This window comes from Malaclemys terrapin, chromosome 1, assembly GCF_027887155.1.
Source record: "Malaclemys terrapin pileata isolate rMalTer1 chromosome 1, rMalTer1.hap1, whole genome shotgun sequence".
In the NCBI taxonomy this organism is placed as follows: domain Eukaryota; kingdom Metazoa; phylum Chordata; order Testudines; family Emydidae; genus Malaclemys; species Malaclemys terrapin.
Genome location: NC_071505.1, coordinates 111,523,559 through 111,537,023, shown reverse-complemented (window position 1 = coordinate 111,537,023; position 13,465 = coordinate 111,523,559). Strand labels below are relative to the sequence as shown.

The 13,465-nt window shown below is 42.4% G+C and overlaps 1 protein-coding gene across 1 annotated transcript in view; it reads right to left on the bottom strand.

Annotated features, from left to right (window-relative positions):
• The window catches only part of CACNA1C (calcium voltage-gated channel subunit alpha1 C), a 734,131-nt gene continuing 720,666 nt past the window's right edge, over window positions 1-13,465 (bottom strand). Inside the window, exons 45-49 of the mRNA XM_054035338.1 lie at window positions 13,171-13,299; window positions 12,512-12,621; window positions 11,426-11,529; window positions 7,961-8,287; window positions 1-7,663 (exon numbers count right to left, since the gene is read on the bottom strand). Coding sequence (XP_053891313.1) covers window positions 7,367-7,663; window positions 7,961-8,287; window positions 11,426-11,529; window positions 12,512-12,621; window positions 13,171-13,299 — 967 coding nt within the window. The 3' untranslated portion in view covers window positions 1-7,366. The remainder of the gene's footprint in view (window positions 7,664-7,960; window positions 8,288-11,425; window positions 11,530-12,511; window positions 12,622-13,170; window positions 13,300-13,465) is intronic.

Genomic DNA, 13,465 nt, shown 5'->3' with positions numbered 1-13,465 from the left:
TCTAGGCATTGTTTAGAAATTTATTAGCAATTTTTAAAATAACATCATTCCTTAGATAAAAATGCAATCTTACAGGAATATACATTTGTCCCACACAGAGATGACCCTATCGCTCACTTGTGGGCCATTTGCTCTAACTTTTCGTCGTTGATTTTTTTAAAACGTGCGAGAGGGCAAGCCGGACTCTGGCACCGATGACAGGCGTACACTTACAGTTACAAACTGTACAGCATTATTTACAAAAGCATTTCTGTGGTTTCATGAAACCTGGGTATAAAATTGTGGGATGTGGTAAAGAACTAGTACTGGGAAGGGCTTCAAGTACTAATTGTGGGATGTGGTAAAGAACTAGTACTGGGAAGATGATAGGGACATCTGGGGTGGAGAGAAGTGTGGGAGAGGAGACTTACATCTGGGGTGGTGTATATCTAGGACAGTTCATTTAACAGCATTGGGCAATTAAAATGAAGGCAAAACACCTACATTTATCAACATTAATAGCTGATGATCCGAGCAGGAATGATGTTCAAGTGCTGAGCCTGAGAGATGCTGAGCAACCAAATCTTCCGCAGAAGCCAATGGGAAATACATGTGCTTAGCACCTTGCAGGATCAGTCCCCAAATTAATCAGATGCAGGCAAGAAAATACCCACCTCTGCCTTGTAAAGTCCTGATCTTGCAGTCTTTAATCAATGAAGTCAAGGGGAATTTATCCTGAGTAAGTACTACAGGATCAGGCCCTAAACTATGTTTTCACCTCTGGAATTAAGCTGGATTCCAGCCACTTCCAGCCAGATTTCACTCCCCCAAATGGCTTTTCCTTTGTTGTTGCCATGTGTCACTCATTTGGAGGGAGACTCCCTCATTTTGAATTCATTTGTTAAGGCAGTTTTAAAAGTCTCTCTCTTGGGTGATGCAGCAGTTTGTAATGTGATATTCAAAATCTCACTTTTAGTTATTTGAGATCTTCCCCCATTCAAATGATCATAGCTGGACTGGACACCCCTGCATGTGTCACTTCCACAAGAGGTCATGGCATTGAGAGGTTTTAAGGAGTATTGAATACTAGTCTAACTGACTGAGCCAGGAGCAAACTGGCCCCGGATTCTCTCTGGGAAATAGATTACATTTTGCCTGGCTGGACAACTCAGGACATTTATCATATAGATGAGAAGACTAGTGGTGGGAGGGCTCTGTACTAAGTAGGGGAAGATGGTTGGGAAGGTTACTGCATAGGAAGGAAGTTGTTTGAAGGTTGGGCGAGCATCTGTTCTAGGAAGGAGGCATGTCTGCCCTGGTCTGTGTTTGAGGCATAGCATTTGGCCTATGACCCAGCCAGTTTGCTCCTGGACCAAGTGAAAGCAATGGCTGGAGAATGTGATGGACTTCAATGAAAGCAGGTTGTCTGAGTGATATGGAACAAAGAAGTAACAGTGTGAGAATGTGGCGAGATTGTGGGCTATTGATTTTTGCCTCCCGTGAAGTCATTTGTAATGCTGAAGTAGATAAATGCCTACAGCAGTTTGCTTATTGAAGATGCACTTTTCGGGTAGCCCTTTAGACAGGACTGTTCACTTCTAAAGAGGGGCTTCTCTTTATGCTCATCATAAGCAAAGTCTCTACAAGGTGGGGAGAATAGGGGCTTTGAACAGGACACTGAATTTAATATCAGGAGAGACTTTCATCCTAGTTTCAGAGTAGCAGCCGTGTTAGTCTGTATCCGCAAAAAGAACAGGAGTACTTGTGGCACCTTAGAGACTAACAAATTTATTAGAGCATAAGCATTCGATGCATCCAAAGAAGTGGGCTATAGTCCACGAAAGCTTATGCTCTAATAAATTTGTTAGTCTCTAAGGTGCCACAAGTACTCCTGTTCTTTCATCCTAGTATGATACCACAGACCTCTTTATGTTAAGTTAGAGACCCGTCTGTTTTTAGTGCTGCACCACGCATTTCATTGCTGTGCGGCCATTCTCACGTGCCCCCATGTCAGGCCCACGGAAGCAGGGAGGCCAAATGGCTCTTACTGTAAGATCCTCAGAAACAAAGCAGCAGCAGAGGGACTTCCTTGGGACTGGACTTCTGATAAGAACGGTTTTGATCCCGGGGCTTATAAATTAATTCCCATTTTTAATTAATCTTACAAAGCCAACTAAAATCAGATATTAAAATAAAAATGAAAAACATAGGCAGCTCAGGTTTATGCAAAAATTATAGTCAGGCTCCTTCAGGGAGAAAAAATAAATTTTCTGGGCCTGATTCTAATTTCACACCGGTGTGATATCAGTATTACCTCATTAGCTTCAAATGAATTATACTTGGTTTACACTGACATTAGTGAGAAGTGATTTAGATCTTTTGACTGGAATTATGATTTTCTTTATATGCACTACAATCTTGATTATCTGAACCTATCAAAACTCACAACTATCTGAAGTAGATTCAGGTTCCTTGATAGATGTTAATTGCTTTAAAATCCCTTGATTTCCAAACTTCTTACTCAGTGTCCCACATGACACTTAGACAGTCAAGGCTGTATTGTGGATATATATTATATTATTCAGTTCTATCCAAATGTGGCTGCTTCATTAAAGAATATTCTCTGGTTTGCTGATTAGTTTTTTCATATATATGTAAGAAGCAAGAGGCCTCCAACTGCATGTAAAAAGCATGTTAGCAATCTGGCTGGCTTGTGAGTCTGTCACCTTGTGGGATTGTGTCTGTGTGCAAACATGCATACATTTCACACAGCAATCTGAAACTAGCAGTCAGAAAAGACACAGGAGCCTGGCTGAGACCCATACAACTGTTATATTGGCATCAGTCTAAAGAAAGCAATGATACATTGCTTTGAAAATTATCAAGAAATGTAAAAAATGCATTTGCCCTTTTGTTGTTGTTGTTGTCGTCATAGCCATCGAAGGGGCAGGGTTTTGAGTCACAAAACAAAGCAGAAATAGATGCGATTCTGTACATGGCGCTCCTTCAGCTGTCCCTCCAGACTGGGGTGCGGTCGGGCAGGGGAATGAAACAGGTTGAACCCCTCACAGTAGCAGCAGCATCTACATCATCATCATCATTCATATGTCCAGCTGAAGAGGCAGATGATGCAGAAAAGGTCTGTGGATAAGGAAACTCCAGCTCTGAATCATCAGTCCCACTTTTTCCATCATGGCAGCCATACAAAATAAGGAAGAAAAAACAAATGCATCCAGTGTGACTGGCCTGGTGCTGCCTGGAGTAATGACCAGGGGTGATAAGAGAGCAGGTATGTTGTTTTGTAAGAAATGTCTTTAGTCTGCAGTGTATTGTTAGCAAGCTGCAGATCAACCACACTCAAATGATGAAGATAAGACTGTTTCCTCCTTTCTTATTCCGTACACAAAACTCCTCAATCATTCACTTCTTCAATGTTTCCATCCACAGCGCAGTGATTGTACCTGACACTTGCTCCAATAAACGGAAAGGAAAGACATGCCAGGGAACTAAACCTGCCCTCTCCTCCCCACCATGGCCCAGACCCTGCCCCACTTGAAGGAGGCAGTAGCTCTTTGCTCAGGCCTATTGCAATCTGTAAGTCAGAAAGTACCTAAATGAATTGCCATCTTCCAAAGAGAGTGAAATTAGCACAGCTGGCAGCAGCAAGTTCTGATTTTTGTACCACTCCCAAATTATAAATATCATCTTCATCTGCATTGTCCTCTCTGCACAAGCATTTAAATCAGTAGGGTGTAGAGGACTGTTCAGTGGAGAGATGGGGTTTCTCCAGCCCTCTGCAGGGCGTGATCACTGAGGGAATAGGAGTTTTCACAGAAGGATGTAGATGATGTAAGCTTCATCCTCTAGCCTGAGGCCAAATCCTAAGAGGAAACGAGCACCTGCTGAGCATCCAGAGCTCCCACTGACTTCAGCAAAGACTACTACAGATTAGTAGCTTGTTTTTCAGAGGTGATGAGCACCAACAAATGTGACCACTAAATGTACATCAAATGAACTATTCAGTCAAAGAGAATGAGTTAGGGAGACTCTGCCACCTGACTTCCTCTCAGAAATAGGTGATTAGCAGTGGGGCTATTTCATTTTCAATAGCACTGGACCTATGCATCACAACACTAAGAATGGAGACCCTTCAAAAGGTTTGGAGCTTTGATTTGGATCAGAGAAGTAGCCAGAAATAAAACCCTGAATCCATATGCAAGTCCCAGGCAAAACTCCATGAGAGTTTGTCTCAGTAAAGAACAAGTAAAAATGCTCAGCACATGGCTGATCGATGTCTATGCATAATTTTGCCTAGGTAAGTCTTGGATTTCAAGACTTTGACCCCCCCCCCTCTTCCCCAATGTGTAGCTAAACTGCTGCAAGCTTCTTTGGTTCAATAAAAATCTCTTGAGAAGAGGCTTTTCCTTGATAAGATATCCAGGACATATTGAAGTGCTGCTGGCCACTTGATAATACCACTGGGAATACAATACCACCAAAAATATCCCTTTGTTGTTTCTCCTTTAGGCCCCATTCAAGAGCAGGAAAGTCCAGAGGTAAATGAAAATATAAACAATATACATAATAAACTTAACATTTTCAGATCTCACAATAAGCTCAAGTTTTGGATCAAAGTTTGGTTCTGATTTTCCTGAATCAGATCATTCTTCTTTATTCAGTACGGATCTGCAACTCTGGGATCCATCTGGAAAATGGAGCAAAACTTGTGAGAGTTTTAGACATAGACAGCCAAGATTCCACATGATGTAGTTTTTCAAGTGGTTTCAAATGAAGAATCCATTTCCAAGGAAAACCCAGCAAGTTGCATAAGATCTACATATTTCTCTTCTGGTTTGTCACTAGAGACAAGTGCCAGGCACAGGAGGGACAAGAGGAAGTTCAGATTCAATAACAAGATTGAGATGGGCAGGAGACATAGTGCCATTGACTTCAGTGGAGTTATGCCAGATTTAAAATGGTATGACTGAGGTCCAGAACCTGGCCCATAAACTCAAGTATGAGGAGAATGATGAGATTGCACATTAGAGTGCAAAATATGGGCTCATGTCACTAACCCTCTGTGGCTCCAGCTGAGAGCAGTACCAGAGCAATTCTCTTGAGTAACACTGGAATATCAGTCAAGGGCAGAGCTAGATTATTTTCCCTAGATAATGACTCTGCCTCTTGCATTTGCCTGTCATGTACCCCAGGAAACTCTATTATTGATGACCAAGAGTTAGAGATTCAGTGAAAGAAATATGAAATTATATATTATAATCCCATCCCCCCTGAGTTGCTGGTGCCAGCTGAGTTCCTAGAAATCTTACCAGATCAGCTTGGCATATGGATTTAGCCACCCTAGTGAGAAGAAATACTGAGAGAATCTGAGCACAGGGAAGAGGATGAAGACTGGATAAAATGTCCTGGTTTCAGGAAGCAAGATACTCTACTCAGAAATTAATTGTGCATGTTTAAGGGAGTGAGGAAAAAGGAAAGTGAACACAAGATATGCAAAATCAGTAACGTTCAACCTGTCAGTGGATTGCAGACTAGTTACTTACACTAGGTACACTTTGTTCATTGTACAAATTAAAAAATGAAAAAAAATATTTAGTACCCATTTCCCCAACCACACGTAGAAAAGCACTTAAAAGTTCAAAGGTAAAGCTTGGCACACTCCAAATACGAAATGATTTACTTTACATGCAGCAAAATATACAAGAAGTGATCTTTTAAAACAAACTTAATTCAATTCATTATATTTGCTTGGCACAATTGCAATTCATTTTAAAAAAATATTTGAAAAATACTGAAACTGACCTGAATTCAAGTATTACGGTTTCTTCAACAGAAACATTATCAATGCAATAAAACATCACACGGAATATATTGAAGCATAACTCCTTCTCACTTTTGTTTGTTTTTCCCCTTAATTTTGTTTCTATACAGTTTTAATGCCAACACAACTCACAATTGTATTTTAAAATTAATATTATTGCATTGTTTTTGCATATCTTGTGGAACAGAAAATGCAAAGAGTTACTGATTCCCCTTTCAAAAGCAGAGACAGTGGTTTGTTTTTGCATTCAAATGGCCCCAGATACAGATCTCCTGAAGGTAAAACCAGGAAGTGGAGAACTGTCTGCACTTATACACACATACACACACACGCTCACTCAGTGCCGCTCACACACTCACTCACAAAAATACCTAGCACTAAAAAGAATCCAAATCAATCACTCAAATGTGCAAGACTATATCAAGTGCATTGCCTACTATCTTTAAATTATAAAACAACAACAAAAAAAAGGAGATTTCAATTACTATCAAATTAAATTACAAATTCTTGGTGTACATAATGGTTGATAAAACTCTTCTATCATTATAGCTTCTACCGAATTTCAATGGAGAAAAAATAGTTTAAATAATACAATGTAACCAAACCAATTTAACATTTGCAAAGGTGAAGACAGAACAAAACAAAAAGGGTAGGTGGTTACAAAATTTTGTAAACACGCCTTTCTCCCCTCTCCCTCCAAAACAAAACAAAAATATTCAAAATAAAAATTGGAACATGCTTTCAAGAAAATATCAAACTGCAAAAACAAAGAGAGATCTACATAAGCCCAACACCACCTCACTTAGAAAAGGGCAGGTTGCCTCAGCTCTGCTTGACAGAGCCTGCTACCTGCTCTCCCACTGGTTGGCACAGCTGGCTGTCTGAGCTCTGATTGGTTGGCAGACATGGCTACCTGAGCTCTGATTGGTTGGCAGAAGTGACTGCCTGAGCTCTGATTGGTTGGCAGAGACCACTGCCTGGGAGTCTCTGCATTTTCTGTCAACAAGCCTTCCTGCAGTGTTGCCATTTGCCTCTCATGTCCCCTAAGGCTTCTTCTGCTTCCTCCTCCCCAACAAGGTACTGGAATCCACAGCAGAAGAAGTCCATCATTCTATTCCAAATCAAAAGGGCCTTGGCTTTATGGAGACGGTGAGGCTCATACAGAATATGTGCAAAATGATTTTTACAAGCAAAGTTGAAAGACACCCGTTTGATGCAGGGTCCTTTTGGCTAGGGCCATCCACAGGAAGCTGAGGTTCTCCTTTGCATTCAGGAAGCAGCCATTGTTCCTTGTGCAGCGACTGAGAACAAGCGGGAGCTGGCTCTCCTCCTCCACCTCTTCCTCCTCCTCATGGACACATGCTGGGGTTGTATTCGCTCCTGAAAAGCTCTCTTACACCACCCAACTCTGCGACTCGTCCCAACAGAAATGAATGAAGAACGCTGTTCCGGTTACTCCAGGTCACGAGAACAGTGAGGCACTTCTGAAACAAACCCATTAGGAACATTGAAACAAATAAAAAACCAGCATCGCTTCAGCCCTGGCAACTACAGGCTGCTGACATAAATCCTGCTGTCCTGGAGCTCCTCCTGACTTTTTCTACAATCCGGGTTCTGCACCTCTTCCTCTTCCTCTCCTGCACTGTCCTGCCCTGGGTCCCTGCAGTTAACAAAAGGCAAGAGGTTGCCATTGGGGCTTTGCTTGCTGTTACCATTGAGTATGTTGTCTGCTGCATTTTCCATCTCTTCTATTGTCATGTCACAGGCATCTGCTAGCTCTTGGGTTGTGACCTCAATGAACTTTGGATCTTGCGCAAACTGCATCAGTCCTTCTGAAATCAAGACCTTCAAAAGCAAGTGGGAAACCAGAGACAGAACACAAAGATACAAATTAGCACTAGCATCATCAGTCCCATCACCCTTCCATCCACCATCCCAGCTCCTGCCTGGCCATTCCCTTTTCACAACCAAACCTCTCTCTCCTCCTACTCCCGCCACCAAGCACTGATTGGAAATGGCTACCAAAGCCCAGCACTGCTGTCTGCACTACTAATACCTATCCTCTTACAGCAGCCCTAAAGATGACTCCTTTCTAGTTGCTGCTGCAGTCATTCCCATGCCGCTGTGACTCTGTTGACTTACCGCTTCGACAAGGCTGCCAGCGCTGCCGTGGAACTGCCTGCTGCTCCCTCCAGTCTGGCTGGGGACGGTGAGGGAGACCGGCCTGGCTCTCCGAGGGCTGCTGCAGCTGGTGCTGTCAGAGTACCAGGAGCTGCAGTGTATTGATGGGAAGCTACTGTTGAGTTTCTCACTGGACTCCACTCCATCAAGCCGTAAAGTCGGGATGGTCTTCTGTGGCCAGCCACGGCTACAGGGCACGGCAGGGGGCGTGGCACACAACCGGGGGGAGAACGTTGTTGGGGAATGGCTTCTCTGGAGCAGGGGACTCAGCCCTGCCACTGCTAGTGCCTTCAGACAGAGAGAGAAAGAATGCAGTACTAGCCAGCTCTTAGAAGCATGAATGACTAGGCAGTGAGGAAAGACTACAAGGATGGCTTGAATGGGTTTATGCTAATTGGGAACTTAGATGGATTGACCTCTGTGTAATACAGCTGTGGGTAATAAAACACTGTTCTGTTTTCTGCTGATCCATTTTGTGAATATTACAAAGATTCCGTTAAAAATGGATTATTTTGTTCTGGTGAAATGTGCCGGGTCAAAAGCTCTAGAGACTGACATTCTCTGTCCATGGAACAGGTACAGCAAAACTAGCAGCAGTGCAAACTTCTCCCACATAACCCTGCCAGAGTACCTTCATTCCTGTTCCGGAGAGACCACCACTTCCGACGTAGGGTGACATGGTAGTTCATTTTCCACATCCTTTTAATCTTTGACCCCTCTTCTGATCTTACCACCACCATCATGTACTGCTAATTGTGGTGATGTGTTTTGGTGATATCTACTCTAGAAACTGAACTGAGACTATCAACTCATTTCATTTAGGTCTCCAGCGACACTAAGGCCATGTCTGTACTTACAAGCTTACAGCGGCACAGCTGTACCGATACAGCCGTGCCGCTGTAAGAGCGCTTGTGTGGCCAACAGGAGAGAGCTCTCTCATAATAAAACCAGCTCAACAGTGGTAGCTATGTTGGCGGGAGAGCGTCTCCCATTGTCATAGCACTGTGCACATGAGTGCTTATGCCGGCAAAACTTATGTTGCTCGGGATGGGGTGGGGTGTGTTTTTTCACACTTCTGAGCAGCAAAAGTTTTGCTGACATAAGTGCTAGTTTAGACACAGCCTTAGTTGGTAATAAATTTCAGTTAAAACCAACCTGCTTTGGATTTATGTAGTGATCTATTAGTGAAAAGATCAATATCCATTACTAGTCCCCTGAGCCACCCAGTCCCTCAAAAGAATTTAAATACATAATTCATGAGTCATGTAGTACTTTTTAACTAAGTAAGTGATTCAAAGAAATCCCTTTTTCCATAGGGCCAGAGTCTGATACTTTTACTCACCTTGAATGGTACCTTATTCCACAAATCAATGGGCAACTCATAGAGTAAGGTACTACTCAGTGTGAGCAAGGGAATCAGAAGCCAACCCATAGAAAATAAAAAGTTGTGATTTTGTACTATCTGTAAGCAGAAAGTTCCATCATTAACTTTCCAGACCTCCTCCCATTGAAATCAATGGCAACTGACTTTAACACAAACAGGAAAGGTTTCTAAATATGCTATGCTGATGATTTCACGCAAAGAAATGGGATAACAGAAGAGTCTTCTATTAGTGCCATGGGTCAGTTACCCAAACATTTTTCATAAAGGGTGAGATTTTTAAAGGCACAGAAGGCAGCTAATTGCCCAGCTCCTATTAATTCTCAGTATAAAATGGGCACCTAACTGGCCTTTGGGCCTTTTGAATATCTCCCCATAAAGGCCTAATGCTGCAGTCTCTGCTCTCATAAGCAGCTCCATTTAATTGAACAGGCTGCAGGATGGGTCCTAGATTGGTTAGAAGCACAACTAGGGTGACCAGATGGGATGAAGAAAATATCGGGACACATGGTGGGGGGGTCCCCGCCAACAGAGAAAAAAAAAAAAAGTGGAGTCCCGGAGTCCCGCCAGCAGAGGGGGAGGAAAAAAAAACAAAAGCAGGGTCCTGCCGGTGGAACAAAACAAAACAAAACAAACAAACAAACAAACAAAAACCAGGAGTGTGAAATATTGGGACAAATTGCGTTCCGACCAAACATCGGTCGGGATATGGGACAAATGCCTACAAATCAGGACAGTCCTGATTTTACTGGGACGTCTGGTCACCCTAAGCACAACTGAACTGATTCTTCAGCCTGTTGCAGAAATATAATACAAGCTGTGTTTCCAACCAGTACAATACTGACAATGTTCCAGGAGTGTTTGAAGGATCAAAGCAAGTTATATATGTGTATATCCTTCATATATCAATATGTGTGAGCCTTTCCTATGAATAACTCTTCAAGTATTCACAATGAGAAGACACCCTACAGTGTTTAATATCTAATGGGAAATTAACAGATTGTTTACAATGGACAGTGCAAATCTTAATTTCACCCACTGAAAGGAAGCAGCAATCAATATTACCAAACCCAGAAGACCATAATTCTGATAGTGGAGTTTTCTTGTAGCATTAACATCTTTTACACTAGAGGGAATGTTGATGGGGTGGAATACTGGATGGTATTTCTGTCGCAGCACCATGAGTTCCTGATAGTCAAAGAAATGAAGGACATGCTTCCCCAGTACAGTCTTCCACAAGGCCTTCTTGCATTGAACTGTTGACCTGTGTACTGGACTCAGTGAATCAGACTGAACGCTCCTTGAAGCAGGGACCTTACCCTCTTATGTGCTTTTTAAGAATCACATATACTAATACTACTCTACAGATAATAAGAGCACCCCAGAAATGTTCAATCAACCAACAGGAACATCAAGTGTCCCAAGGCTGGTAGTGCCATATGAAAACTGTTTCTGCAATAGCTTTTATATTATAGTGTCAGACCGAGAAAGACAGTTTAGTATCAAACAAAGGACAGGAGTTCACTTCTGACTTGACAGCGGATTAATCATCTAGATATGTCCAAATAGAAAGCACTAAGTTGATGTAAGTCTCTGTCAGGATTTGTAAGAAACTGACTAGTAACATGTAATCAGTTTACTTTTTAAAAATGATTAGTGTAACTGATTATTTTTGTACTGAAGTGGAGGTAGTCCCTCTCCATTTACTCATCAAAGTCTATAGAGTTACAGTAGGGATGGATTTGGCTAATTATTTGTACCGTGAGATGTTAGCTAGGTTTTTGTTTTTTTCCCCTTCATGTATGTCAGGTACTGATTGATGTTGCCAACTTTGAAAGGCACGTTCCTGCAGCTTTGTTCTGGGAGTTATGAAAAGCCTGAAACCAGGAGCTGACAGGAGCACAAAAACAATTTCTAACAACAGCATCTTTGATATTGGTTTCTAATGGTTTCAGAGAGGTCGGCTAGTGGTGCCATTGGTAAGCACTGCAAATGTTAAATGTTCAGCTGGGTTGGTTGGCCGCTGCTTAGTAATTAAATCTTACCTGATGGTGTACCAGATGCAATGGCAGAACTGTCTTCTGGGAGACATCTACACCTTGGTTCTTCTGTCTCTTCAGACACTCCAAGTGAAAAGATGCTCTTCGACCTGCAATGCCAATGGCACAGAACTGTGATCATTATTCACACCATATTACAGAGACTCTCTGACTTGAGCTTGGTATCAATGTAATACCTCTGGGGGTGTAGAGGAAAAGTTCCCATTATAGGCCCTGTCCACTTTACCTTGATACCTTGCACCTTGCTAGAGCAACTGTATTTGAAAAAGTTTGTCAAGCATCATAAAGTCTGACTAACAGCTGTGTTCCAAGACAGCTGAAAACTAGCACATATTCTGGACAGGGATTATTTTTTTTTAACAATAGTGCTAGTAGAAACTGTGTTACTGATGATCCTCCTAGGTATGCTAGAAGATTTCTGAACAGTGTGGCAAAATGAGTTGTAACGGTGTTAGATGAGGAAATGAACCATGTTACAATAATGTAAGGATTCACTGATGTGAGGGGGCTAGTACTTCTGTGAAACTGCATGGTCAAAGGACCGCACTTGACTTTAGTCTGCAAATCCTAACACTTGAAAAGTTTCAGTTACAATTAAAGCAGAGACCAGATTCTCGGTGTATTTGCTTGTACTGAAATTCATCATTTTTCTTTTGCAAGAGAAGAAAGAGGAACATTTTCTTTCTCCCTGTTCAATATTTAAAGAAAAGACTACTACATACTAATTCACTCTATTGGCTGGCTCTATGAGGAGGTTCTTTTGGGCCCACAGGGCTCTGATAAGTTCCCCTAGTTCACATGCAGACTTAACCAACCAGTTCACATAGATGCATGCCACCCCGAGAACCACAGATTTATACACTGACTGAGCAGTATATAAGCAACGGAGAGGCCTGCTGGTAAGACGTGCATTGTCAAGATCTTATCCTGCACTCTGTGTCTCATGTTCTTCCTGGGAAGCAAAGTGCACATTAAAACCTGAGGCCACACATGACAGGATTCTCCAGCAAGATGTGAGAAATCAGTCAAGGCATCAGAAAGCACAGCTTGTACATCCTGCTGGAATATTACCCAGTGACGAGGAGCGAAGAAACCCCCTCTTTGGAGACTGCCTGGACCCCTCGCCTTTGTTGTTTTCAGGTGGAGTCAGTTGTCTGTTCTCATCATCTTGGTATGAGAGCCTGGAATGAAAAACAGAGAGTTTGGAACCATCACTTGAGCAGGATATCATGCTAGATCGGATACCCCTTCTACTAGGGAAAGGCTGCACTATTTGGAAGGAGATGAGGAAGAGGAAGAACACTCTATTCACGAAGAAGGGATGTAGCTAACTTGTTAGTTTGCCAGATCTAAATGCTCCAGAGACAGCATCCAAGACTGGGACAGAGAAAGCTCTGGTGATGAAATCAGTGAACGTTAGACATTAGAAATGGATGGTGAAGGGGCCTGGAGGTAGCACTGCCACTGGTACCACTGGGAGGAAAGGGACTTCAAAAAGTCATAGAAAAAATTCCTTTCCCAATACTATTTGCCTGGGCTTAAGCACATTTTTTCATTTTTTGATATCTGGATTGGCGCAGTGTTCCATCTGCAAACCTGTTTCTTCTTACTAGCCTTCCCTTAGTTCCATTCCCTAGGCTGAACTGATGAAGGGTCTTTAAAGAAAGATATCACACAGCCCCCCAACCAGAAAACCCCAAACAGCTTGGCCACTCTATTGCAAAGCTCACATTTCAGTAGAGATCAGACTTGGTTCGCTACAGTACTCTACGTCTTCATTCAAATTCTCATCGTAAGTCTCATCCTGAGATACTTCCTCTTGGCAAACGATTGCCAGCTGGCTGTCTCTGGAACTGGAGCTAATGAGCAAAAAAGGCAAGTCAGAATTTGGAGATGGTAAAGAAAAGCTGCTATCGAGACAAAATGACAGGGCTCCATCTGTCTGCGCTTATTGTTATGGCCAGTGCCGAGCCATCACACAAAAATCAATGATCAAAGACAGAAGCACAATTCGTAAATACAAGT